The sequence below is a fragment of the Centropristis striata genome, chromosome 19, assembly GCF_030273125.1.
Source record: "Centropristis striata isolate RG_2023a ecotype Rhode Island chromosome 19, C.striata_1.0, whole genome shotgun sequence".
Classification (NCBI taxonomy): Eukaryota; Metazoa; Chordata; class Actinopteri; order Perciformes; family Serranidae; genus Centropristis; species Centropristis striata.
In genome coordinates, this window is record NC_081535.1 from 29,082,727 (window position 1) to 29,108,219 (window position 25,493).

Below are 25,493 nucleotides of genomic sequence, written 5' to 3' on the forward strand. Positions count from 1 at the left end.
GGCTGAATTTGGCCGCTACAGCCCTACAGCTATCGCTGTATAGGGGCCAGTGCTCAGTGCGATTGCCCCGTGGCCCTAATTAATAACTTTGGCAACTGAGACGGCATCAATTAACTTAACTGGCAATTAATCAAGATGATATTTATTATCTTTTAGCTAAATATTCTGGCATTTGTGTGTGGATATGGTTTGCTTGACTTTGAACACAAGTTTTATAAGTTATGTGATAACAAATATTCAGTGTAAACTGAACATACTTTGATATTTACATTCGTATTGTACCGCCGGCGTCGATGTGTCTTCGCTCCCCATTTTTAAATCTCTGTGCGCAATGCATTATGGGTACACGGCAAAAGAAGGACTCTGTCCTCTGGAGGATCCTGAACATTGGGACAGTCCTTCGGCAGACATCGATGACCTAGTATCCTTTAAATTCAGCTGTTTGAGGATCCTTCCTTGACATTGGGATACAGCCTTGGTCTTCGCAAGCAGGCGGCCAAGGTTCGAAAACACATCAGAACCCTTTCCTTCATGTTTTGCCCTCGGCCTCCTCCAATTTGAATCTCTCGACTATCAATAAAGCTTTAAAATGGCCGAAAATATATCTTAAAAAAAAAAAAGAATCACCAGTGTTACCAACAACAAAGAATATCTGAAAATTCAATATTATACCTTTAAAGTCTAAAGTCCCTCCTGAAATGCTGAAAAGTTTAGGCACTTAGGTACATTTACTCAGTTGCTGTACTTCAGTGGTAGAGCCAGTACTAAGATCCTTTACTCAAGGAAAAGTACATTTTAAATTTACATTTAGTCATTTAGCAGATGCTGATAACACAATATCAAAAAGTAAAAAAAAAACTATGAAAAGTAAACTCCTCAAAAGCTTATAAGTGGAGTTATACAGTCTATGGGTATTTAGGGGTCTGACTTCTCCTACTGGGAGTTACATAGAGAAAATCAATAACACTGAACAATGGTGATCATCTTAGTTTAGCAGCTAAACAGCTAACGTGTCCGGAGTTTATATGTATCTTATTTTTATCAAAATCAAATTCAAAATTACTTTATTCATCCCCGAGGGTAAATTCAGTTAGTCTGGTAGAATCTCTGTTAGAATGAGACAGCCTGATGGCTGTAGGAGAGAAGGATCTTGTCGTGGCAATTTTGACAACTGCACTAAGTTAATGGGTGAGCTGGCCAAACACAAAGCACTCACTACTCTGTTCAGCAAGTTCTATTAGCACATTCGTATTCCATACACCGCACAATTCCGAATGGCTATTTTACAATACAACAAAGTCCCGTACACCGCTCGACTTATGACTGTTGCACTTTTCAGCATTGGCTTTCCAGCAAGACTCAATGTGGCCCTATTTTCCTGCCCTATACATCACATCAGGACAGAGCCCACTGGTCTACATGTTCCCCTCTCTCAAGGTGTTATCATTGTTAAGTTCACAGAGTCAGTTCCCACAATGCCTTGTGTCTTGAATATCAAGTAGGTCGCCGCCTACCTCATGTCCCACCATGCAGGAAACACCAAATTTCCTTCATAATCTTTTGAATCTCTCAGTCCTGCAACAGAGAGAGAGGAGCCGTCCACTGCTGTTTTTTTGGTCCATAAAGGTTTTGTGTAGCAGATGATCTGGGTATTTCAGGATGGCCTGGAACATGTTGACAGGTCATCTCTCCTCCACCTCCTCCAGTGTGTCCAACCTGGCTCCAACCACAGAACCAGCTCTTTAGACCAGTCTGTCCAACCGCCTTCATCTCTGTGTGTGATGCTGCCTCCCCAGCAGACTGCAGCATAAAACAACACACTACCACCACAGACTGATAAAACATCTGCAGCATCTTACTACACATGTCCAGAGATCTGAGCTTCAAGAAGAAAAAGAGCCCCTTTTTGTAAAGAGCGTCTGTGTTTAGGGACCAGTCCAACTTATTATCCAGGTAAACACCTAGATACTTAGAACTTGGCACCACCTCCATGTCCACCCTACAGGTATTCACTGGCTGAAGGGGGGCTTGAACCTGTGGCAATCTATGATCATTTCCTTAGTCTTTTCTTTTTTTTTTACAGTGGCTTCCAGTTACTTATACGATAGATTTAAAGTGCTCCTGCTAACTCATAAATTACTCAATAATCTGGAGCCCAGACAAAGCACCATCAGCCCAAAGTGTCATAAAAAGTATTCGATATTGCACTACTGACACCAACACATTTTGGCTGCAGTGTAATAAAAAACACTGAAATGGCACAAGTCAAGACACAGCTATGACAAACATGCAGTATTCTCTCCTGTGTTAAACATATGATGACCTCTAGTGTTAAAATGTGTCAACAACATAAACACAATTCTTTTATTTATTTATTTTTTCATTTATCTGACAACCTGACAAACTTCACGCACTGTAACCTTTTCCAAGACTACCTTTTTTTTCTTTTACTTTTTACTGTAAGTACAGGTATATTTCTTTCAGGATGTTTAAGTGTATGTTTTTATTAGCATTTCCAGGAATCTAACATTTGCAACAAAGATTATTATCACATGTGCCACAGTGGGAGAAAAAAGACAAAGGTGTGGCAAACATGACATCCAAAGTTAAGATCTCTAGTGGATACTTGACACAGTTTTACATATCGTTAGCCTCATAGCAAAATTGCCTAAGTCATTTTTTGGCCAAATTGTGACATCTGCCTAACTTTACTCTCCTACCACTGCTGCATCTTTCTGCCTTATTGCATATGTTCTCAACCTATCAGAACACTTGTTAGAGTCCAAAATCACTTTCTGCCTTAGTCATCTCCTTGACTTAGGCATTTTTGCCGCTACATACAAACCAAACTACATTATTTATATGTAAGAGAAAAATTGCCTTAGTCAGGGCATATTCTGCCAAAGTCACTTTTATCTGTTATGAAATTGATGTTTAATTTTTTATGCAAACTTGTTCACACTTCTATTTGAACTTACTGTTACAATATCAATTAAGAATACCAATGGGCTTACTAAAAATTGTGTATTTTCTGGTTTCCCGAAAATGTTCAAATATGACTTAGGCAAATATGCTATGAGGCTAACGATATATGAAAATGCATATTTTTACACTCTAACCTGTTCCAAGATTATGGAGACTTTTTAGTGTCTCAGTCTTTTTGTGTTTTCCAGTGATTTAACTTTTGCAAGACTTTTATCACTTGTACAAAGGTGGGAGAAAAAAAAATACAAACACATCCAAATTTAAGGCCTGCATTGACCTCTAGTGGTAAAATGTGTAAACTGCAATATTAAAAAAATTAAATCCTATTGTTGGAGCACTTTTTTAAAAATTCCACTGGCATTAATCCAGTTGTGATGTTATTATAAATTAATATGAGCACTCAAATTCAGAAATGAATTAACACAAAGCAGGTTTTCACCAGTGACGGGACACACACGAAGTAAGCTTTCAAGTTGTTTTATTTACACCATCAGCATCATTTTATTCAGATTTTGTTAACAAATGTGGTCCTCAAAGAACAGATTAGAAGGTACAAAATATTACACAACGAATATCAACACAGTAGACAAAAAAGGAGAAAGTGGGTTAATTGGGCGGTTGTTGTTTTTTCTCCTGATGCTGCAGATATACACCGTCTAGATTAACTGGAACGTGGATGATAAGGGATACATCTGAACTGAACTATTTTAGTTCACCACAGTCGGCAATGACAACCTTGGCTTTAGGGGTGCCGCTCTTTGTGCCTTGCTTTTCCATTGCCTTGACAACATCAATGCCCTCGACAACACTGCCAAACACCACGTGCTTCCCGTTGAGCCTGGAGAGGACAGAGGCCGATTAGTATGTAAGACCAACATCTTAAACTGTTGGTTGAACCTGAATGCAGCAGTACGTGGGTCAGAGTGGAGCTCACCAGTCAGTGTTAGCTGTGCAGATGAAGAACTGGGATCCGTTGGTGTTGGGCCCAGCGTTAGCCATGGACAGTGTGCCCATGCCCTGGTGCTTCAACTGGAAGTTCTCATCAGCAAACTTCTCCCCGTAGATGGATTTTCCTCCAGTTCCATTGTGGTTGGTAAAGTCCCCGCCCTGACAACAAAATGTTGAATCAGTGTTTGTGGCAACAGCAGTCAAAGATCAATTAGCTCAGGTTAAATGAATTGCCTTCATGGTACCTGGCACATGAATTTAGGGATGACTCTGTGAAACGAGGAGCCCTTGTAGCCAAAACCTTTCTCTCCGGTGCACAAAGCGCGGAAATTTTCTGCAAAATGAAGATACGTCACTTCAATAGATATTCATTTAATACTCTTAAACCAGCAGAAATAAATACAGAAATAAGTTCATATCACTACACTGAAAAAAGAAAATAGTTGAACCAACTTAATTGAATTGTTTCATTTGGTAACACCTAAATGAATTAAGTTCTTTCAAATTAATTTAATAAGTTAGAATAACACAACTGATTTTAAATTAATTTGAAAGAACTTAATTCATTTAGGTGTTACCAAATGAAACAATTCAATTAAGTTGGTTCTTTTTTCAGTGTAGTAATGACCACTGTCAGGCTATGAATACATTTTTTTTTTTCCATTAATCATTTTGAGTCCCTTTGCAATCGTTTTCAGGTTGTTGTCTTTTTTTTCCCCCCATTTTGCTGGTTTCATTTACACTGGAGATGGTGAGAGTGTGACTCCAGTCCAAACCTTCCAGCTACAGCAGATCCACAGAGACACAGTGCACAGGTGCACTAAATACTACAGCACACTAAACAAAACATGCCCCCTAGGCCAGAGTTTGAGGCTTTTAAGAAGATAACAGTGTAGAAACAACATGGTGTACTTGAGCCACTGTAGAAACTACCTTTTTTTCTGCATCCACTATATACAAATATACCTATAAATGTCTATGTGGGACAGTCATTCAGTAATTCATCATGCAGGGTTTCTTGTTGAGAGATGCATGAGGGTTGTGGGACAGAGCCACCAGGTGGAAATGGCCGGTACCAGGACATTTCAAGTGAACAAAAGCCATTTCACATTTCACTATTCTCATTAATCAGCAGTCACAGCACTTAGGTACAATTGGCTATCCAGGGTCCCTTCATCACTGCCTTCACACTCTGAATCACCCATAGCCTCGACCCATATTCAGCATAAATTCTCCGCTGATGATTAATGGGGACGCGTATTTTCCCCATCCAAACATGAATCTATTTTGGGTGTGTAGAAAAAAGCCAGAGCAGCAGCTCTGTCGTTAATGCTGCCTGCAGAGAAGCTTTCTCCTTACAGTTAAAGCGTACATACCTGCAGTTTTTGGGACCACATCAGCCCTCAGCTGCAAAACACAAGACGTTTCAATTAGTAACAAAAAATAAATAATAATAAAAAAGAAACAGCAGACATGGGTAATAAACACCCAATGCATAGAGGAGAGGTGAGAAGTAAAAAAAAAAAAAAAAACAACAGCAGCAACAATACAGGCAACGTGGCTTGATGAAACAGCTGTCATCTATATCTCAGATATTAAACTAAACAAAATGTTAGGCCTAAAGTGCAAACATATGGTGTCCAGGACAGTTTGTGTTCAGGATTTCCACTTAATTATTGATAAATGTCACAACTATTTTCTTGATTTAAATGTCAGAAAACATTGGACATTGTAATTCCACATAAAGCCTTCTTTTTTACTTGTCTTGTTTCAGTTCAAAACCCAAATATAGTAAGTTTACTTAGACAGAATAAAGTAATAAATTATAACATTCCAGAAGCTGAAACCAAAGATTGTTTGATATTTTTGTTTCAAATATGAACGATTACTCATTTGTCAGGAGGGTCGACTTTCTGACCAATGACTTAATGGATTTATAGACTAATCATTTCTATTTTCATTCTGTCCATAAACTAACATTAACATCGGATAAGATTAATCTCCACTGATTTACAGCCTGACCTGCACATTAAAACTGCATCACCATTTGTTATCACCAGCTGTGCTGCTGCTGCTGCTGCTGGGCGTTTCCATCAGGATATGATCTCCCTGCCTGATTTCATTATGATGGAATTGCTGTTATCTGTATTTACACAATTAACCAGACCATATCAAGATCTAAAAAAAAATAAAAGCACTATATATGCACAATGCTACCAAAATGGAAGCCCTTAAAAGCTGCATGAGAGACGCACTGCAACATGTATGTCCGAGCTCATTTTTTAAATCACAGATATATTTAAAATGTATTCCTATCACCGATTTTAAAGCTTAATCAAAACAAAATAAAGTGACATGTGTCAAGTAAATAGTGTGTTTTTCTTACCTCCATTACAACCCTGCCAGCGTTAGCTCCATCGATAGTGATGTCAAAGAAAACTCGTGGGTTTCCCATGTTTATAAACGCGCTTTTTGTTATGGTTATGATGGAAAAACGCACTTGAATGAATTCCTGACAGCACGTCAGCTACTCAGGATCTATTTAGGTCTGTATTTATGTGGGTCTGTGCAGCGGTGATGTAAAGGCTGCTGAGAGCCAATCACAGCCGCGTTCTTCTGAAAGGCTCCGGAATAGACCAATGGGAACGGCGGTGGGCGGGACTAAATCAAATGCAATGCGAATGTGAGTTGATGAGATGTCTCCACGGTAACTTGCCCGGGCGGAGCTGGGACCGGAAAAGATTGGCTTCTGTCGTGAAAATAAGCAACTTGTATACAAGGGGGTGGAAAAATCCAACTCACAGCAATATCAACTGAGGGGGAAATGCTTATTCCATCTGGAAATATCTGTCAAAATTTACAAAAAACGTTTGTGTGCCTTAACTAGAAATAATTTGTTCATCACAAAAAAAAAAGAAATTCTTGTGTCAGACACAGTCTAATATTTACTTCTGTAACTCTGGCATTAAAGATTTTTTTTATCCATATATATATAAATATATAAATTACATATATCTGATATATTATATGTCCTAGTGAAATCTTAATCTGTTAAGAAACGCGTGATAAATGTAGTGGTGAAAAAAGTAAATTATTAAGTATATTTATAAATAATAGTAAGTAGAGGTATTTAGTAGCAAAAAATGGAAATATTAAAGTACAAGAACTGCAAAATTGTATAAAGTAGCATTTTATGCAACAAAACTGCATATAACTCAAAATGATCTCCACTTAAATAGCTGCAACATTAAATATCTATGAAATATATTCACTACCAAATACCCAATACAAATAAATACCGAAGCCTCCAGAACAAAGTTGTCAAATAAAGTGATTTTTAATTCTGATTCTGAGATCCAGGAAAGGGACAAGGTAACTGTAGGTACAATGACGATTATGATTAAAAAATAAATAGAAAATAATGGCAATTACAATGTGTTACAAAATATGTGGAATAGTTTACATATTAAAAAACTTTTTTTTCTTCTAGCAAATTTGCAGTTAAATAGCCCATCATTTCCAAATATAACGTTATTGTGTTGCTCAATTGGCAAAGAACATTATTTCTTGTTGCCTTGTTGGACCACAAAGGGTAAAATCATTCATAGAAAAAACGGCCAGCTTTAAAAAGTGGTATTAAGAATAATTCCTTCCTCTGCGTCTTTAACTGCATTACTCGATGTCAGCTGACTGTTTTCTGTCATACATGCATTAGTATGACCTTTTTACAATTGCTTTATAATTTTCTAACATACAGTATGTATACAGTGCCAATGATGATCCATTATTATCCAACTAAATAACATTAAAATTACCATGATTAACAATTCATTTGATACACACACGTTCTCTAATGAAAACAGCTGATTATACAGTACATAAACCCGCGTCATGATGGGTTATACATGTCAAACGATTTTTAAAACATACTAATAATAGCTTCCAAATGGCAGAAAATGCCACGACACACAGCTGTACTCATTTACAGTTAAAACCCTTCGAAAGAGGGTGAAACCAAACGGAGGGAGAGATGGGAGTTTTTTTTATATTTCACAGTGCTGAAGGATGTCAGAGATACAATGAACCTCAGCGCTCCCAAACTTCATGTATTAAAAAATGTCTATTGTACATCTGGCCCCGCCTGCACGGGCTGGGCTTTATTTTATTCATTTTTTTACTTCAAGAGGAGGTTACTCTGATCTTTTCTTTTACTCCTTCGTCAGACATGAAGAGACAAAAAAATGACCACAACCCTTATCTTACATCATTATGTACTAAAAGTAAAGTCTGGTGATATTATATACTTTTATTATTGTAAATAAATCCCATAAAAATACCAAAAACAACTCTAAATGAGTCAGGTGATCACTGGTTTCTAAAACATAAAAAAAAAAAAAAAATCAAATTAGCCTCATAGTAGCTGTGTTTCTATTCAATTGTGGGGCAAATTTTAAGCTTTTTTTTTTTAAATGTTGCGAAAAAGAAAAGTGAATTAAGAATTAAAAAAAAAAAACATAACCTTTGGCCTTTCATAAAAAAATAATGTATTTTAGTTTTTTTCCTCAAAGGTTATTTTTGATACTTTACCAACTAATTCCTTTGCAGATTTTGACTTTAATACCAAATATACATCAACTAATAAACAATTAAATATTTTACAATATAAGCTACCCAGCAGTATATGACAAGTCCAGGTCAATTAATTGATTGAAAGAAAAATAAATTACTCTGTAATTGTATTAATATCCAAAATAATCTCATTATGAGCTTCTTAAATGTGAAAATTTGCTCTTTTTCTTCTTGTAAATTTTAATTTATTGAGGGTTTTTTCAAGATGAATTTTCAGAACTAAGAATAAATACTATATGTTCATAAAATTAGCAGTATATAAAGTGATTAGAATTGATTCAGACATTAATGCATCAATAATCATAATCCAAATATATATATATATATATATATTCTGAAATGGCCATCAGCATAATGAGTGCTTTTACTTTACATTGTGGTTCTAGTACTTTTACTGGAATAACAGATATTAGTATTACCTCCACTGACATTTTCAGACATTTCCATCCAGTTTTCTACAGTCTGAGACCGTTTCAGGTTCAAATGATTCTTTTAATTAACTGTATAATGTTAGTGGATGGAAATAAGTATTTTCTTTTGCCATTTTTCTAAAGATTGGGTTAATTTTGGGTTAACATTGAGTCAAAACCTGGCTTCAGACAAGAAGTCATGAAGTATTAATTGGTCTTTTCCTGGGATTTGTTGACAATAAGAAAACTGGAGAACATCACCAGCTTCAACCTTTAATGCAATGGTTCCCAAACACAGGGGTCGGTGGGGGGGTTTACAGCGGTTCGAAATAAAACGAGAAAGGATTTTACAACTCTGGAAACACAATCATAACCTTTTTATATATATATTTTTTGCAGCGATTACAAGGTTAAAAGTAGAAATACTGCGTTAGAAAAGTCATTTACTGGGAATGTGCCTTTGTGCAAAAACAGAGAGGAAAACAGAAAAGAAAAGAAAGTTTGGGAACCACTGTATTAATATGTCCAGTAACTCCTCATAAACACACCCAGCTTCCACAGTCCTCCACTTTAACTAATAAATTAAATACTGTATATTTAAATCCTTCAGCCTGTGATTTGTGCTATAGTTTAAAATGCTGGTCTGCAGTCAGTCAGTGCCACAGTCTGAACTGTTAGATTCTTCATGTGTGTCCCCTCCAGGACACGTTAAAAAAACAACAAAGACACACAAAGACACAATCACTCACTCACTCACACATTCGTTCATGCACACACACACACACACAGAAGAAGAGGGTGACAACAGAGACGGTGCTGTCGTTAACCGATGAGGGGGCGGGGCTACAGCAGACCGAGAAGCAGAAGCTGGAAGATGACAACAACATGGAGGAGTTCAGTTGTTCTCGAACAGAGACAGCAGGTCGTCGCTGCTGTTGTTGGGGAGGTCGGGGGGGCCCAGGTAGGACAGCAGCTCGTCTGGGTTGGTCAGCTCAGGAAGAAGCTGCACGACAGACAGAGAACAGTTTCAAATTATAATATAAAATTAAAAAAAAAATTATATAATAAAAATTATAAAATTCAGGATGACAATAGATTATACAATTTTTCGCCAGGTGTGACTTATATTTAAAGTTTCATGAGTTTTGGGGTATGTTCAGGCAGTGAAAAATGCGATCATTTGGGAAGAAGAAAAATAAAAATAATAAAAATAAATAATCATTTGAAATACAATAGGGACCTCACAGGTCGTTGCCTGCTCGGGCCCTAATAATGAGCTGGTATCTCAAAATTATGACCTTTGGTGCATCCAATACCCATACTACCATATTATAAACCCTCTGAAGCAAGCAGTTTCAGGGTGATTTTTGCTCTTTTTACATTTTCCTCACTGTGTATTTCACTGTAATATATAAAATCTCTATAAATCTGTAAGTCCTGTGGATTCAGCACAATCATGGCTAGAAGTGGGAACAACTCAAACATGTCTTTGTACAGAATAACGCAGTTAGAATGACAGAAATAATAATAATAAAAAATAAAAGCAGAATCTAGCTGATAAATTATCTTTTAAAAATTGGAATAAAATGGAAGTTCTACATAAAACACTTTTCCAAGTGCCCACAAGTGTCAGGAATGTTGTAAATAATAAATTGGGTCTCCACATGCTATAAATATTGGACTATTTCTATGCCCTCTCCCGTCTGCTCTGTGTAAACAGATTTTCAGTGAATATTTGTCACGTGACCGTTTGTCTCAGCAGAATCAATCATGTCTTCTCGGTCTCTCTGAGGAGCAGAATTTAATGTTTTTAACAGGATCTGGTTAGTGCAAACCCTTTATTTTAAATGACACATCTATAAGAAAGAGATTCTGACACAAATATCAACATTTTGAGCTTTGTTTTGGTCACTTTTTCAAACGGAAACTTTCGTAATCCATGATCTGTTCAAGAACTGTTGGGAAGTTCAAACTTCAATGACTATGCCCGTTTCTTTATACAATAAACAGTGGGTTTTTGATGATTTAAAAAAAAAAAAAACATACTTTCCCCACCTACTGCTGGGTTAGTAGTCTACTCGGTAACATTCATTTTGTACAGTCACTGGTGGTATCGATCTTTTTTCCATCTAACTCTCAGCAACAAAAGCAAATTTCTCAAAGTGTTAGATTATCTCTAAGTTGTAGGGAGTTTAGTAATTAGCTTTTGATTTTGGCATTTGGCAGCAGCAGCTCAAAAAGTTGGCCCTGAACTTATAAAACAGAGAAAATAATCTTAATTAACGTCCTTTTAAAATCACAGTTTGTGCTCTTGTATAACTGATCACGTGATCAACAGGTCCAACACTCACATCTAGTGCATGATCGGCCCCCTCCCCTCCAGGAGCTCCGGGGCCTCCCAGACCGAAGGAGCCTTCGCTCTGCAGCCGGGAATTCTGGGTATTGATGTTCCGCTGCGGTAGCGGACTGCCGGCGTCCCCGAGGCTCTGATTCCCGTGAACGCCCGAACCGTGCTGCTGCAGGATGCTGTGGCCGTGATCCATCCGGCCGGAGTGAGACGTCTGACAGGGAGACACATAGAGAGGGAAATGTTTATTTAATGGTAGATAAATGGTGAGTTATGGTGGTGAACAGAGTGAAGTCTTGTCTGGAGAGGCAGAGCAGCAGGAGTGTGTGGCAGTGAAGGGCAGCCGAGCAGCTGGCTGTGACAGCTGGTCCGTGGTTCAGAGCTCCACATATTCTGAGTCAGTGCTGTCCACTTCAGGTTTAGTTAAAGGCTCTTCACTGAACTCACGAGCCAGAAGGACGAGACAGTCAGTGCTGGTGACTGATGGAGCAGCACGGTGTTCAACACTGAACCAGGGACTGAGAGCCGCTCCCTGCTGAGCACACACACATCTAAAGGAGTTGAAGGAAAGCTACAACCACCATGAATTAAAATGACAGCAGTGTTTGGAGTCATCCTGGGCTTTGCATTTACTGTGGAGACTCTGGAGCAGGGGGAGGCAACCCGCGGCTCCGGAGCCACATGTGGCTCTTCGGGCCATCTGCAGTGTCTCCCTGTGGCTGTGACCAAAGAATTATATGGAATCAAACGAACTAATGAATGAATGAATGAGATTAATTCATTCTTTACATTTCAATTTTCATTTATCGTTGGTGTAGGCCCAAAGCAATTTGTATTCTACAATTGTAAAAAATGTGTAGCTTATGTACCATAATATATATCATTAGAAAAATGTTTCAACAACTAAAATGTGCATCACAGCTCACAGAAGTCTATGGCCTGGTGTCTAAACCTCTAAGTTTTGCCAACTGCATGTCTTGTTTTGTGTTTCCCTTTCAATTCTAAATCTCCTGAGATATTTCTTCAGTGTCCAGCCTCTCATTTACACAAAATCATATTAATAAATGCTCATTATTACTTATTAGTAATATTGGTAGGCAAATTAAGACTTAGCAGGCTTTTTTATCTTAATTGTAAGGCCTAAAATAAGGTTTGTGGGTCCATTCTGACATTTTTTCTGTTTTTCTGGCCAACAACGGCTCTTTTGTTAGTAAAGTTTGCCAACCCGTGCTCTGAAGTGATGACTGAATTATACAGAGCGATGCAGAGGTGCAAAAGGAGGCTGAGTGTTTAACCCTCTGAACCCCAACAAGGCGTTTTTTGCTCCCGTCATATTTTTATTCACCTCTTCCTTGTTCTTCACTGCAAAATATTAAATTATACAAGTCCTGCAGCACTATAAAACACAGCAATAACCAACAGTATGCCTCTGAACATTGCTGCTGCTGGAGAGCATCAGCTGTGACATCTTTATATTAACAACGGGATAAATTCTGGTTCCAAATTGCTCACAAAAAAGTTACAAAAACAAACACAATATAGGATAATATAAGAAATATAGGAAAAACAATGAACAAAATAGGTAACAATAACAATATATAATATAAAATGTAACAATATAAAAATGAAAAATAAAGTGTCAAAGGAGTAAAGTGGGTAGAGTGCAGATGACAAGGCAGGATGTAATAAATACAGATATATTGCACAATATAAATCTATCCTCCTATCATATCTAAGTCCTGCAGCTCTATGAAATCAGCACAATCATGGCTAGAAGTGGGAACAACTCAAACATGTCTTTGTGCAGAATAACACAGTTAGAATGACAGAAACCTGAAAAAATGTACATAATGCATTTTGAAGTATTGTCATGTCTCTCCTCTCTGCTCTGTGTCTTCGCTGCTTCTTGTGATCGGTTTGCGGTTTGCACGCCATACATCCAGATGTTGATCTCCAATCCAATGTGACAATGTGTCAGAAGGACTCCGCTCAATCCAGACCAGATTAAACATTTTTTTTTTCAATATATTCTTTGAATTATATATATTTTTTTATTGTCATTACCTTTTAACCATTTTTTAAAATTATTTTTCATTACATTTTTTTAATTTATTATATTTTTTATTTTGATTACATTTTTATCATTTAAAAGAAATCCTTGCATTTTTAAAACATTTTATTTTGTGCATTTTCATGTAGTTTTTAAATTGCTTTTTTCTTTTTTATGGTCTTCATGGCCTTCACTTGGAACTGCAGCAACCTGTCAGTTATACCTCTAACACACTGAGGCTCAGTTACATAACAGAGAACTGTAACCGTGTGTGTGTGTGTGTGTGTGTGTGAAGCAGCTCTGAGCCTTCAGGCTGCAGTTTATTCATACTCTGCTGTCATTGTTTCCTCCTGAACCGTTAAAGAAACTGCAGCGAGTGAGCTGAACACAGAAGACAGCGCTCGCCAGCGATGTCTGTGTGTGTGTGTGTGTGTGTGTGTGTGTGTGTGTTATATAAGAGAGGAGTCTAACCTGCTCGGACTGATACGGGAGCGGAGGTCCAGAGGAGGCGTACTCTCCCAGGGTCGGGGTGCCGGGAGTGTTGGGGAAGTCTGAGAATCCTGCCTGGCTGGAGAATCCCTGGCTCCCTGCGGGAAAGAGAGAGAAAACAAGTATTACTACAAAATAAAAGCATGTCTGACGGAGGACGACATAGACAGGTTTTTAGTTTGTGGAGAAACATAAAAATGATTTTAGAAAAGCACCAAATTCTGGTTGAGATCACGATGTTTATCTTGTTGCTTTTTGTTTCATTCCCACTTTTCTACCAAGGAAATAAAGAAATCTTTATTATAAACACTTACTGAACCGTTCTGAAGTCATTAAGCATTACACTGAGCACAAATGCAATCATACTAATTTATAAAAGCACCTTTATATAACTTTGTTTTGAGAGCTGTAACAATAAGTCAATGAATTGATTAGTCGACCGACAGAAAAATAATCAAAATTTAAAAAATAATAATATTATCACAGCGAATTAGGGCCATTGTAGGTCTTTTTTTCTCTATTTCTTTCTTGTACGTTTTTTCTTCAAAATATGTGATGTTTCTCTCATAAATTTGTGAGTTTTTTTCTCTCGTAATTTTGTGTTTTTTTCCCGCGTAAATTTGTAAGTATTTTCTCATCAATTTGTGAGTTTTTTCTCATAAATTTGTGATTTTTTTTCTCAAGAAGTTGTGAGTTTTTTTCCTCCGTAAATTTGTAATTTTTTCCTAATAAAGTTGTGATTTTTTTCCCCATAAATTTATGAGTTTTTTCTCATAAATTTGTGATTTTTTTTCTCAAGAAGTTGTGAGTTCTTTCTTCTTAATTTGTGAGTTTTTCATGAGGGGGGAAATGTATCTCCTTTTTAATTTATTTTTTATTACCTACAATGTCCTTAGGACACCGTGGCAGTTTTCAGCCTCTCAGATTGGAGATATCCTGCTCCTCTCAGGTTTCTCTCATATTAAACTGAATCTCCAAATAAAAGCGGGTCAGTGTATGTAAACATTATGTAACAGTGAGAGGAAGAGCCTCCAGCTGTGGAGAGTGAGAGGACGTATGCAGGGGGAGGGGACACTCTGCTGCTTCAATGTTCTGGGTCACTTCTCATCTAAGAGCAGATGATCTGAGACACACACTGTGATTGTGTACATTAAGATTACAAAGGTTAAAAATAGAACATATTCATAAAGATCTTCTATAGCTGACCGGCGAGTCCGGACTACTTTCCGTCTTTCACAGGCTGGAGTGGGCCAGATTTTTTCTTATTTTCACCTATTATTTGTGATTATTAGTGCATCCTGGGGTCCCTAAACAGTCTGTGAGCTGCATAAATCGTCTCTGACTGGAAAGCTGAGACTCTTGTGGATTCAATGAGCCCAATTTTCTTCATGTGTGATGATAATTCTAGAGTGGTCAAAAATGGTCAAATTTAGCAATAAGTCTGTGTTACCAATGGGATCAACCCCAAAAACTACTGCAACAACTTATGGCCCATAAAAATGATTCTAATTCTGAGGAAAATGGCCTCATTATGAACCCTTAAGCACTCTAAACTTTCAACATTTTAACAGGCACCTTAATGAAACATTTATCAGGGATGAACGACCAGAATAACTTTACACACACTGAGCTGCATCTCAAATTAATCTTCAGGTTTCAGCTGTCAGAAGATGAACACTGAATTAGGGCCATTGTAGGTCTTTTTTTTTCTCATACATTTTGTGAGTTTTTTTCTCGAGACTTTGTGAGGTTTTCTTTTGTAAATTTGTGAGTTTTTTCTCATAAAGTTGTGAGTTTTTTCTCATAAATTTGTGATTTTTTTTCTCGAGACTGTGAGGTTTTCTTTTGTAAATTTGTGGGTTTTTTTCTCGAGACTGTGAGGTTTTCCTTTGTAAATTTGTGAGTTTTTCTCACAAATTTGTAGTTTTTCTCAAGAATCTGAGTTTTATTCTTCTTAATTTTAATTTACGACTTTTTCCCCCCATAATTTTGTGAGTTGCTTCTCATAAATGTGTGAATTTTTTCTCATCAGTTTTTGAGGTTTTTCTTAAGACTGTGATGTTTTCTTTTGTAAATTTGTGAGTTTTTCTTGTAAACTTATGATTTTTTTCTCATAAAATTTGTGATTTTTTACCCCCGTTGTTTTGTGAGTGTTTTCTTGAGACTCTGTGAGGTTTTCTTTTTGTTGAGTGAGGGGAAATTTACCACTTCAATCTCAAAAATGTTATCTCCTAACATCTTAACACCACTTCCATGTAGCTTCTCAGATCTGGATTCTTCCTCCACCTCTGACTCTCTCAGTGAGTCTCCTGCTCTGTGTGGACTGTACCTGGCCTGTTGTAGTCGGGGGTGTTCCTGCCCCCTGCTGGCAGGCTGTGGTAGGGGGACGAGGCCGGGCCCAGAGCAGCGATCATCTCCATCACGTTGGGCAGGACCATGTGACTCGGGCTGACGGTCCGGCAGCGCTTCAGGACCGGCCCGTCCGGCTCCTCCTTTATGTGCAGGTCTGGTTTAACGGGGACCGGCCTCCAGCCGCACACCGGGTCTATGGTGATCTCCTCGTAGTCCGAACTGACAGAAGACAACAGGGAGGGATTTTAGTTACTGCACAAACATTCTAACTATATCACCAGTGGGTTTTTTTTTTTGCCACTTTTGTACCAGGGAAACAGAAAAATCCTCAAAAAATATTCATGTACATATCATACTGAAAATTATTAATAGTTTATTATATTTTTCTTCAAGTCAAGTCAAAGTTTATTTATAGAGCCCATTTAAAAACAACCTCAGTTGACCAAAGTGCTGTACAGTTATTAAAATAGAATAAATCATACACAAATAGGTATAAATAAAAACAATGAAAACAATAAAATACTAAAAACAGTAAAACAATGAAATAAAATAGAATAAAATAGTAATAAAAGCTCAATCCAAAACAGAGTTAGAGATAAAAAAAAAGACAAATAAAACCTGTTTATTTGCTAAAACCTCTGTAACTCGTGAAATTTCCCCACTGTGGGACTAATAAGGGAAATCTTAAATGTTAAAAAAATATTCAACTCTTTTAAAGTCAATCAGCATTGTATAACAAAATCTTTCAATGAGCACAAATTCAATTACACTAATTTATAAAACCACCTTTAATATAACCTGATATCTAGCCATTTTCCATGGTTTTCTTGATAATGATTTTGGTTATTATCAAGAACGCCATGAAAAATGTCTAGATATCAGCTCTTAAATTAAACTCTTATCAGCTATTTTTGTTGTTATCATTATATTTGTTCAAGCAAATGTACCTTTCGTTGTACCAGGCATTAAAATGAACAAGAAATTGAAGAAAACAAGGTGGTCTAATCATTTTTTCCATGACTGTATATTAATTATTTTAGGAAAGTTTTTTTTTGCTTATGTTATTATTTATTCCCACTTTTGTACCAGGGAAACAAAAACATCATAAAAAATACTGAACTTCTTTAAAGTCAATCAGCATTTAATTACAAAATCTTTCAATGAGCACAAATTCAACTCATAAAAATGTATAAAACCACCTTTAATATAACCTTCTTTCTAGAGCTGCAACAATTAGTCAGAAAAATAGTCAACTATTTATATATTTATGAGTAATTTTTCATGCAAAAATGGCAGAAAATGCAGTTTTTCAGCCGTTCAAATACGTTGATCTCCTTCTTTTCTCTGTTTGATATCATATTAAACTGAATATATTTGGGTTTGGACGACAAAACAAGACATTTAAAGGCATCTCCTTGGACTGTATTCACTGTTTTATGATCTTTTTATTTTATATGTTTTATTTGTTACTTCTTCTCTGAATCAGCAGCTGCAGTAGCAGCATATGGGTGGTTGACGTGACGCTCAATTTTTGTGTTCCCAGTGACAAATATTACTAAAATTTGATAATATTTCATTAAAATTAATGTTTTAATATGCAGTTCATTCTTCTACATCTAATCCATCTGCAAACAATGAGTATCGTTCTTCAACTATGCAAATATTCTGTTTTGAACATGACATTTGTCCACCGGTGCAACTGTCCTAGGTAGCATTACTTATCTTAAAACAACTGTAATTTAATGAAAAAATAATCTAAACACGTTAAAATACTTGAATGCATGTCATACGAGTGTTTACTTAATGAATCTAGAGGATATAAGTGTTAAGGTCCCTATGTAGAGTTATTATGACACATTACATTTTGTCCGCAAAACTGGTGTCCTCCTGGAGCAACGCCATTATGTAGATATAAAACAGGCATTAATGTGACCAGCCCATTACTGAGAGGGGTCCTTCCAGAATCAGGAAGGACAGAAGACATCTCTGGAGCAGGTGGACTTCACACAAGATCAGTTCTGTCTCAAATATTTTCATAATATTACTATTTCCGTGCAGTGTTGGAACTGGTCGTCTTAAGGTAGTCCTTAGGTACAACGCAGTTTAAGCATTGATCTGAATATTTTTATCAATTTACATTGATTGATCATTGAAAATAATGTAAATTGATAAAAATATTCATAACTAATATGCCTTGGGCTTATCTATCTTATCTGTCCAACATTCTCTGAATTAAATAATGACATTCTTTATTTTGTTGCACCGGTGGACACATTTTAGGACTACCACACCAAAAAGTTAATAATATGCTAAATATATGAAGAATTAGAAATGGACACATTCAGTTTTGAATTATTCACATATAAGGGAATATAATTGTATGTCATTTGTACGACATATATTTTTTAATTATTCTTTTTTTCACTTTGAATTTGAGTTCACGTCAACCACCCATATAAAGGTCCAGCCACAGATAAACACATCATTTCATCACATGCACACAACAAAAAAACACTATCCAACACTGTCAAAAGGCCGACTACAGTCATTATGGCGAACATTGGCCAGTACTGATCGGTGCACAATTAAAGCACTTACTTCTGGATGTAGACGAGGATCCCGAGCATGTACTGGTCCACCTCCAGCCCTTCTAGCAAAGCTGTTTTACTGTGAAAGAGACGAATAAAAAAAAAACTGCCGGTTACATTCCCTGCAGAGAAGATCTGCTTGTAAAAGCTGCAGTGAGAGCTGGATGCAGAACGTACTTGCACACAGGACACCTCCACGTCCCTCGTTCACAGTTTAGCTGCAGGTAGGACTCCAGGTCGAAGCACTGAGAGAGAAACGAGTGTGAGATCGTTTAGCTGCATTTCAACATGTGTACACACTGCAAAAACATTAAGCTCACCAAGTATTTTCTTCTTATGTCTAGCAATAGTATTAATTATATTGTTTTGAGTATAATTTACCTAATGACCATAGCTTTATGTGCTTATTTAATTATTAATATTATTATTATGTGCTTATGCAATTATCTTATTGTTTAAAGACTTCTTTTTAGGATTGATATTGTGAGCTTTTTCATGCTTTTCAAGCTGTTCAACTATTGAATCTGGTGAGTTGTTGCCTAAAATATTGGCTCCAGTTGAGTTTTAGTTGCATGTAGTTTGAATTATATTTCAAAAGCATTTTCTATCGACCAAAACATGCTCGTTTCAAGTATCGCTGCCGTATTTTATTGTTACTGCAGTTGGACTTTTCAAGCCACAGTTGCTCAAAATACGTATACCGTATTTCCTCTAATAGTAGCCAGGGCTTCTATTAATAAAAAAATCAGTTTGGGACCCGGCTAATAATAGTATAGGGGCAGTCTATTATTTGAAAGAGGCTTTTATTAAAAAAAGAAAATCAGAGCAGCTCTGACTGGCACTTTTTAGAGTGTTTTACACAGCGCATTGTAGCCAGTTACCCTGATGTCGGCCATATTGGAAGTACTCGGATGTAAACAAACAATGAACAGCACGCTGAATGTTCATTTTAAGCAGGATTTAAAATACTAAACTACTAAAAAGCCCAGAAGAACGTGCGTAAACGGCTCAACTTTACAGAGAATGACTAGGACAGCAGGAGAAACAACCATATTTACCTACAGTACTAACTTGTGTCGCGAAAATTTGTTACTGTCAAATGATGTTTCCTGAATGGTGTTCTCCGTAGCATCACCTCCACAGTTGGAGTTAGGAGTTCAGTTTAAGGTTAGGCCTTGTAGAGAGAACTGTTTGGGGTTCAGGTAAACTTGGGCTCATGTTAACAACTTAAAGGAGGACTGGTTGGGGTCAGGGGTCAGGTTGGTGCAGGTTAAGGTAAGGAGGACACATATCGACGGGGGAACAGACTTTGACATAACACCGGTAAGACACCCGGCTTATAAAAGAGGCCGGCTTTTATTTACTAAAAATTGTTTTTACACCCGGTTACTAAATGAGGCTGGTCATTAATTGGGGCCTGGCTTTAAATTGAGGAAAGACGGTATTTGGATTAATTTCAAGACATCTATGGTTTTTCCAGTGCCTAGAAATTTTTTTACTTATTTAAAGAATTTTTACAAAGAAAAGAGAGAGGGAGAGCTCAAAAAAGAGATAAAGAAAGAGATTATTTGGTGTACTCGCAATATATACGCCTGGTACGCACGCGTATTTATCATCTTTTACAGGCGCAGGCAACACAGTTAAGGTGTTTTAGTATAGATCGCTGGCATAAAATGCCCCCCATAGTGTGTGTGTGTGTGTGTGTGTGTGTGTGGCTCCTACCTGTATGTGTCTGCAGTCGTGTCCTCTGGCTGGCAGCTGGATTCGTCTGAAGGTGATCGGACATTTGAGGGAAACTTTGATGGCCGTCTGCTCCACGCCGTCCTCTCCGTTCAGACCCGGGGTGCCGGGGATCGTCCCGCTACTGAAGTTTCTTTTTACTGAATAAAAAGAAAGAAAGGAAGCGGTTACTTTACTGAACCCATGAATGACTCAGAATATCTCCTGGACTCTGAAGTTGTGAGGAGGCGGAGCAGCTGACCTCAGCCTGCCGATATCAAACTTGGTTGCTTGCCAAAAGCTCCATGAATTGACTTTTTATTCAGTTTAAGACACATTTTTACAATTCGCTCTTTAGATCTAGGTGGTTTTTAACTCTTATTTTAACCAAATGATGGATTTAAATCATCAGACATCTAGATCTTAAAATATCAGAGAAACTCAGCTGGCAGCTCCTCCAGGACATCCCCCAAACTGCATTTAAAAAACACTGATTTTTAATGAGAAACTGCTTTATTCAGTGTTTTGACTGGTTTTAATTAGCAGCTTTGTTTGTGTTGGAGAGGAGGAGACCTCTGAGGAGGATTCTGCTGCTGAACTGTGAACACTGAAGGAATCCTGACGGGAGAAACTGACTGAAATGACGCTTTGCTCCGTCTAGTCTTTTAGTTTTAGAGACCTCCAGTGGCAGAAAATCACATATTGCACGTTTAAGTTAAGGTAGCAGAACCACAATTTAACTGTTACGAATAAAACTCCTGCATTCAAAATCCTATTTCAGTTTTAAAACAAGCTTTTGAAAGATTTCTAAAATATTTATGTTTTCTAGTTTTTATGACAGGTGGTCTAATAAATTTGTTAGGCACTGAATATGAAAAAAAAATATTAGACCACCCTTGTATTCTCCTTGCTTTCTTGTTCATTTAATGCCTGGTACAACTAAAGGTACATCTGTTTGGACAAATATAATGATAACAACAAAAACAGCTCATACGAGTTTAATTCAAGAGCTGATATCTAGACATTTTCCATGGTTTTCTTGATAATAACCAAAATCATAATCAAGAGGCATTAAAATGAACAAGAAACTGAAGAAAATGGTCTAATATTTTTCCATGACTGTATATGTTAGTGATGTGCCAGTGAAGCCTCATGAACCATTTTCATTATTTTCTGAGCCCATTAAAGCCTTTAAAACCAGGAAAAGATAACACAATTTAACAATAATCTTATATTCAAGATGATACAGACATGTTGATATAGTCCAGATTAAAATATCTTTTTGTTACTGAAGTGTATTAAAAGTGTTAAAAGTTCATGTTAACTTTTTTGGTTCAGCTGTTAAACATGAGGCTCAAAAGCATCAAATAAACTGAAATGTGTCCCTTTTTTCTGTTCTTTCTTTTTTTGGAGCTATTGGTTTAAAGAAAAAGGCTGAAGGATTGGAATCAAGTGTGCTTTCAGCTCTTTGTTGAACAGAGAGCGCCATCAAGTGGGCTCAGAAAATAAAGAAAATGGTTCATGAGGCTTCATTGGCACATCACTAGTATACACACTACCGGTCAAAAGTTTTAGAACACCACAATTTTCCAATTTTTTTATTGAAATTCAAGCAGTTCAAGTCCAATGAACAGCTAGAAAGGGTACAAAGGTAAGTGGTGAACTGCCAGAGGTAAATAAAAAAAGGTAAGGTTAACCAAAACTGGAAAAGAATGTACATTTCATAATTATACAAAAAGGCCTTTTTCAGGGAACAAGAAATGGGTTAAAAACTTAAAGCAGTTCTGCAGCAACGGAGGTTGATCAAGCCTTGAAAGTTGCTAAGTTGCTACCAATTCCTACAGGTGTCCCAACTTTTCTTGATTACTTACAACCTACAAGTTGCTCCACATTTAAGGGAACTTCTGCAACAGAGTTGGGAAGAGCTTTCTGAAGAATATTTGATTTCCATTGAGTGTGTTCAGCTGTTCGATCTGTTAAGGTGCTACTTCCATGAGTCAACAGTTTAGAATACATTTTCCTTTCTAAACTGATTCTATGATTTATTTTTTAACTTCAATTGTTTATTTGTTATAAGTATTAATTTCAGAGTACACTGAGACATTAAACTGCATCATTTTCAATAAAATTCTGGAAAATGGTCATGGTCACCTAACAGATATATATATTTAAAAAAAAAAAAAAAAAAAAAGTTCTTATTCTTTTCTCTTCTTTTCTTCTTTAACATATAGCACTCCTTAGCAATGACAGTTAGCTCTTAAAGTTATGTACTTACTCGATTCCTATGGTCTATGTCTAGTACCATCAGGTTGAATGCACTTATTGTAAGTCGCTTTGGACAAAAGCGTCTGCTAAATGACATGTAATGTAATGTAATGTAATGAAAAGTTGGAGTGTTCTAAAACTTTTGACCAGTAGTGTATATAAATGTCCATTCAAAATTAGATGAAATAGAAGAAAAAAGCAGCAACTGTTGCTGAGTTAAAGCACTGTGTGTTTTGAACTGACTCTTGGTGATGCAGTGTTCGGCCGGCAGCAGCCTCTTCTTCATCAGACCCTGCAGGACGGAGCGGACCGACGGCCGGTGGACCAGCTGCAACACAAACAGGTGGGACTGCAGAGAGAAGAGGGAGAACACGGTGAGGTCTGATCCCTTTACTGTGTCGGGTTTTTTGAGATATTGAGACAGTTAGCGGCAGTTGAAGGAGACTCACGCAGCAGCAGGCGGTCACAGTGATCTGCACGGTGTTGCGTCCCGGCTGACACACAGACTTCAGGTACAGCGGCTTGTGGGAGGTTTTGTTGTCTCCTCGTTCAATGCACAGAGGAGTCGCATTCACGCTCACCTGAGAGAAAAGAGAAAAAAGAGACACATTTCAGTTTATTTGATGCTTTTTAGCCTCATGTTTAACAGCTAAACCAGAAAAAGTTAACATGAACTTTTAACACTTTTAATACACTTCAGTAACGAAAAGAAGATTATTGTTATATTGTGTTATTGTGATATTTCCTGGTTTTAAAGGCTTTATTACAGTAAATACGTGTTTTTTCTGAACTTTTTTAGTGGTTTTATTATTTGACTTCACCAACTTTATCATTTTATACACATTACTGGTGACTATTTATCAAAAATGCCATTATAGTATAGTAAATATTTTGTGAACGCAGCAATTGTCCACTCTACAATATCGATGTTTAGGTTTTAATAAAAAATATTGATATTATTTTGATTTCCTCGATCGCCCAATCCTGACATGAATAAATATTTTCCCAATATTTCCACAGACGCCGATGCCCACAACCTGCGCAACAATCTTTTCTTTAATAAAAAACAACTAAAAGATGCCAAATTACACCATTTATCTGAGCCACTACTTATTTATGTACTTCCTTTATGTAAAAACATAAATTGTCCGTTTTTCTAATTTTATGTGTGATGAACACTGCTGAGGAAACATTAGCTCAAATTGGTGCTATTTTGTCAGAATAACTGTTATTCTACATGTCTCATTTCAAATGTTATTTTAAAAAAAAGGGTTAGCACTAACCAGATACTGCAAAAAACATAAATGTGCTCCTCAGTGACCCTGTGAAGACATGAACATCTCGACTGAGATGAACAGTCACCTGATAAAAATTCAGTGAAACTTGACGAGGAAAGGTAACACTTGCGGCTGTGTATTTCGACGAAATTCTACTTTCTTTTTTATCTGATTTCTGTCATTCTAACTGTGTTATTCAGCACAAAGACATGTTAGAGTTGTTCCCACTTCTAGCCATGATTGTGCTGATTCCATAGAGCTGCAGGACTTATAGATGGATTATATTTATCTTTTGAGAAATACTGATGTCCTTAAAAACATTTATACAAATTATTAGACCACCCTTGTTTCTTCAATTTCTTGTTCATTTTAATGCCTGGTACAACTAAAGGTACATTTGTTTGGACAATAACAAAACAGCTCATAAGAGTTTAATTTAAGAGCTGATATCTAGACATTTTCCATGGTTTTATTGATAATAACCAAAAATATTATCAAGAAAAAACATGGAAAATGGCTAGATATCAGCTCTTAAATGAACGACTCCATTACTGTATGTGAAAAGATAATGAAAGTATTCTAAGATTATCAGTCAATAAAAGCACCAAGGAGGAATTTAATCTCTGTAGTGAACAAGTGAAAATAATTGCACACAATCAGTCCTCAATGAGCCAAAATGACCTTGATTACACTAATTAAAAAGTTGTTAAAAAATCCAAACAATAAAGGTGTTTACCTGCACAGAGGCGGGCCAGTTAGTGTTCATCTGTCTGTCCTCGTGGTGGTAACACTTGAACTGCAGCTCCAGGTCCGGCCTGCAGGGGGCGACACAGCACAGTGAGACAGACAGGCAGGGTGGGGCTACAGCATTCCTCATGTGTTGTTTTTATTCATCACTCAGGAAGAGGAACACTGAACACACGTCATGACACAGAAACAGCTTTTAAAAGGTTACAGCTTAAGTCGGGCCTCCACTGGAGCGAATCAATTCATTTAGTTTTATAATAATCACAAAATATATCTCTTATATTAACTGTGACTTTCCCTGGGATCAAAGTAGAAGACAATTATAGAAAATATACTTTCATTTAGCTTCCTTTCAAGGCAAAAAAAATTAAATTACTAGACTTTTAGACAAAAAAAACCCTACTTAAATAGACTACTTAAAATTAAATAATCAAGTGCAATCTGCACAAAATCTATGAGAAATAAAATGAATTAATTCTGCCTGAATTTTTTTTTATAAAATTCTATGTACAATTTTATAAAGAGTATTAGGCCTGTAAGTAATCAGTGCAAACGTAAAAATAAAAATAAAAATAAAAATAAAAATAAAAATAAAAATACACAAAATACAAAATAACTCTGGGCAAATACAAGCTCGACGAAATTTGTGAAAATAAATGTAAAAAATGAAATGATAATAAAATGAAA

General features: G+C 36.7%; 2 protein-coding genes across 3 annotated transcripts in view; both read right to left on the reverse strand.

Annotated features, from left to right (window-relative positions):
- Positions 1-3,446: 3,446 nt before the first annotated feature.
- Positions 3,447-6,507, reverse strand: LOC131992018 (peptidyl-prolyl cis-trans isomerase-like). The gene is made up of 5 exons (XM_059357355.1): positions 6,320-6,507; positions 5,310-5,340; positions 4,179-4,267; positions 3,920-4,092; positions 3,447-3,823 (listed from the first exon to the last, which is right to left on the reverse strand). Exons 1-5 carry the CDS (start codon positions 6,386-6,388, stop codon positions 3,688-3,690), a joined length of 498 nt encoding a protein of 165 aa, XP_059213338.1. The 5' UTR covers positions 6,389-6,507; the 3' UTR covers positions 3,447-3,687.
- Positions 6,508-8,502: 1,995 nt separating this feature from the next.
- The window catches only part of zmiz2 (zinc finger, MIZ-type containing 2), a 39,761-nt gene continuing 22,770 nt past the window's right edge, over positions 8,503-25,493 (reverse strand). For both annotated transcript variants that reach the window (XM_059357346.1, XM_059357345.1), the window contains exons 11-20: positions 24,796-24,874; positions 23,232-23,363; positions 23,026-23,131; positions 20,521-20,678; positions 18,976-19,043; positions 18,809-18,877; positions 16,188-16,429; positions 13,841-13,956; positions 11,324-11,533; positions 8,503-9,975 (exon numbers count right to left, since the gene is read on the reverse strand). In XM_059357346.1, the coding sequence (XP_059213329.1) occupies positions 9,868-9,975; positions 11,324-11,533; positions 13,841-13,956; positions 16,188-16,429; positions 18,809-18,877; positions 18,976-19,043; positions 20,521-20,678; positions 23,026-23,131; positions 23,232-23,363; positions 24,796-24,874 (1,288 nt within the window). In that variant the 3' untranslated portion in view covers positions 8,503-9,867. The remainder of the gene's footprint in view (positions 9,976-11,323; positions 11,534-13,840; positions 13,957-16,187; positions 16,430-18,808; positions 18,878-18,975; positions 19,044-20,520; positions 20,679-23,025; positions 23,132-23,231; positions 23,364-24,795; positions 24,875-25,493) is intronic.

Bases quoted from the DNA above. Each gene is read 5' to 3' on its own strand.
- LOC131992018 (XM_059357355.1), bottom strand. From the start codon at position 6,388: ATGGGAAACCCACGAGTTTTCTTTGACATCACTATCGATGGAGCTAAC. The intron at 4,093-4,178 runs GTACCATGAAGG...TTTTGTTGTCAG, and splicing joins TCCCTAAATTCATGTGCCAG to GGCGGGGACTTTACCAACCA. The intron at 3,824-3,919 runs GTGAGCTCCACT...TGTCCTCTCCAG, and splicing joins TGCACAGCTAACACTGACTG to GCTCAACGGGAAGCACGTGG.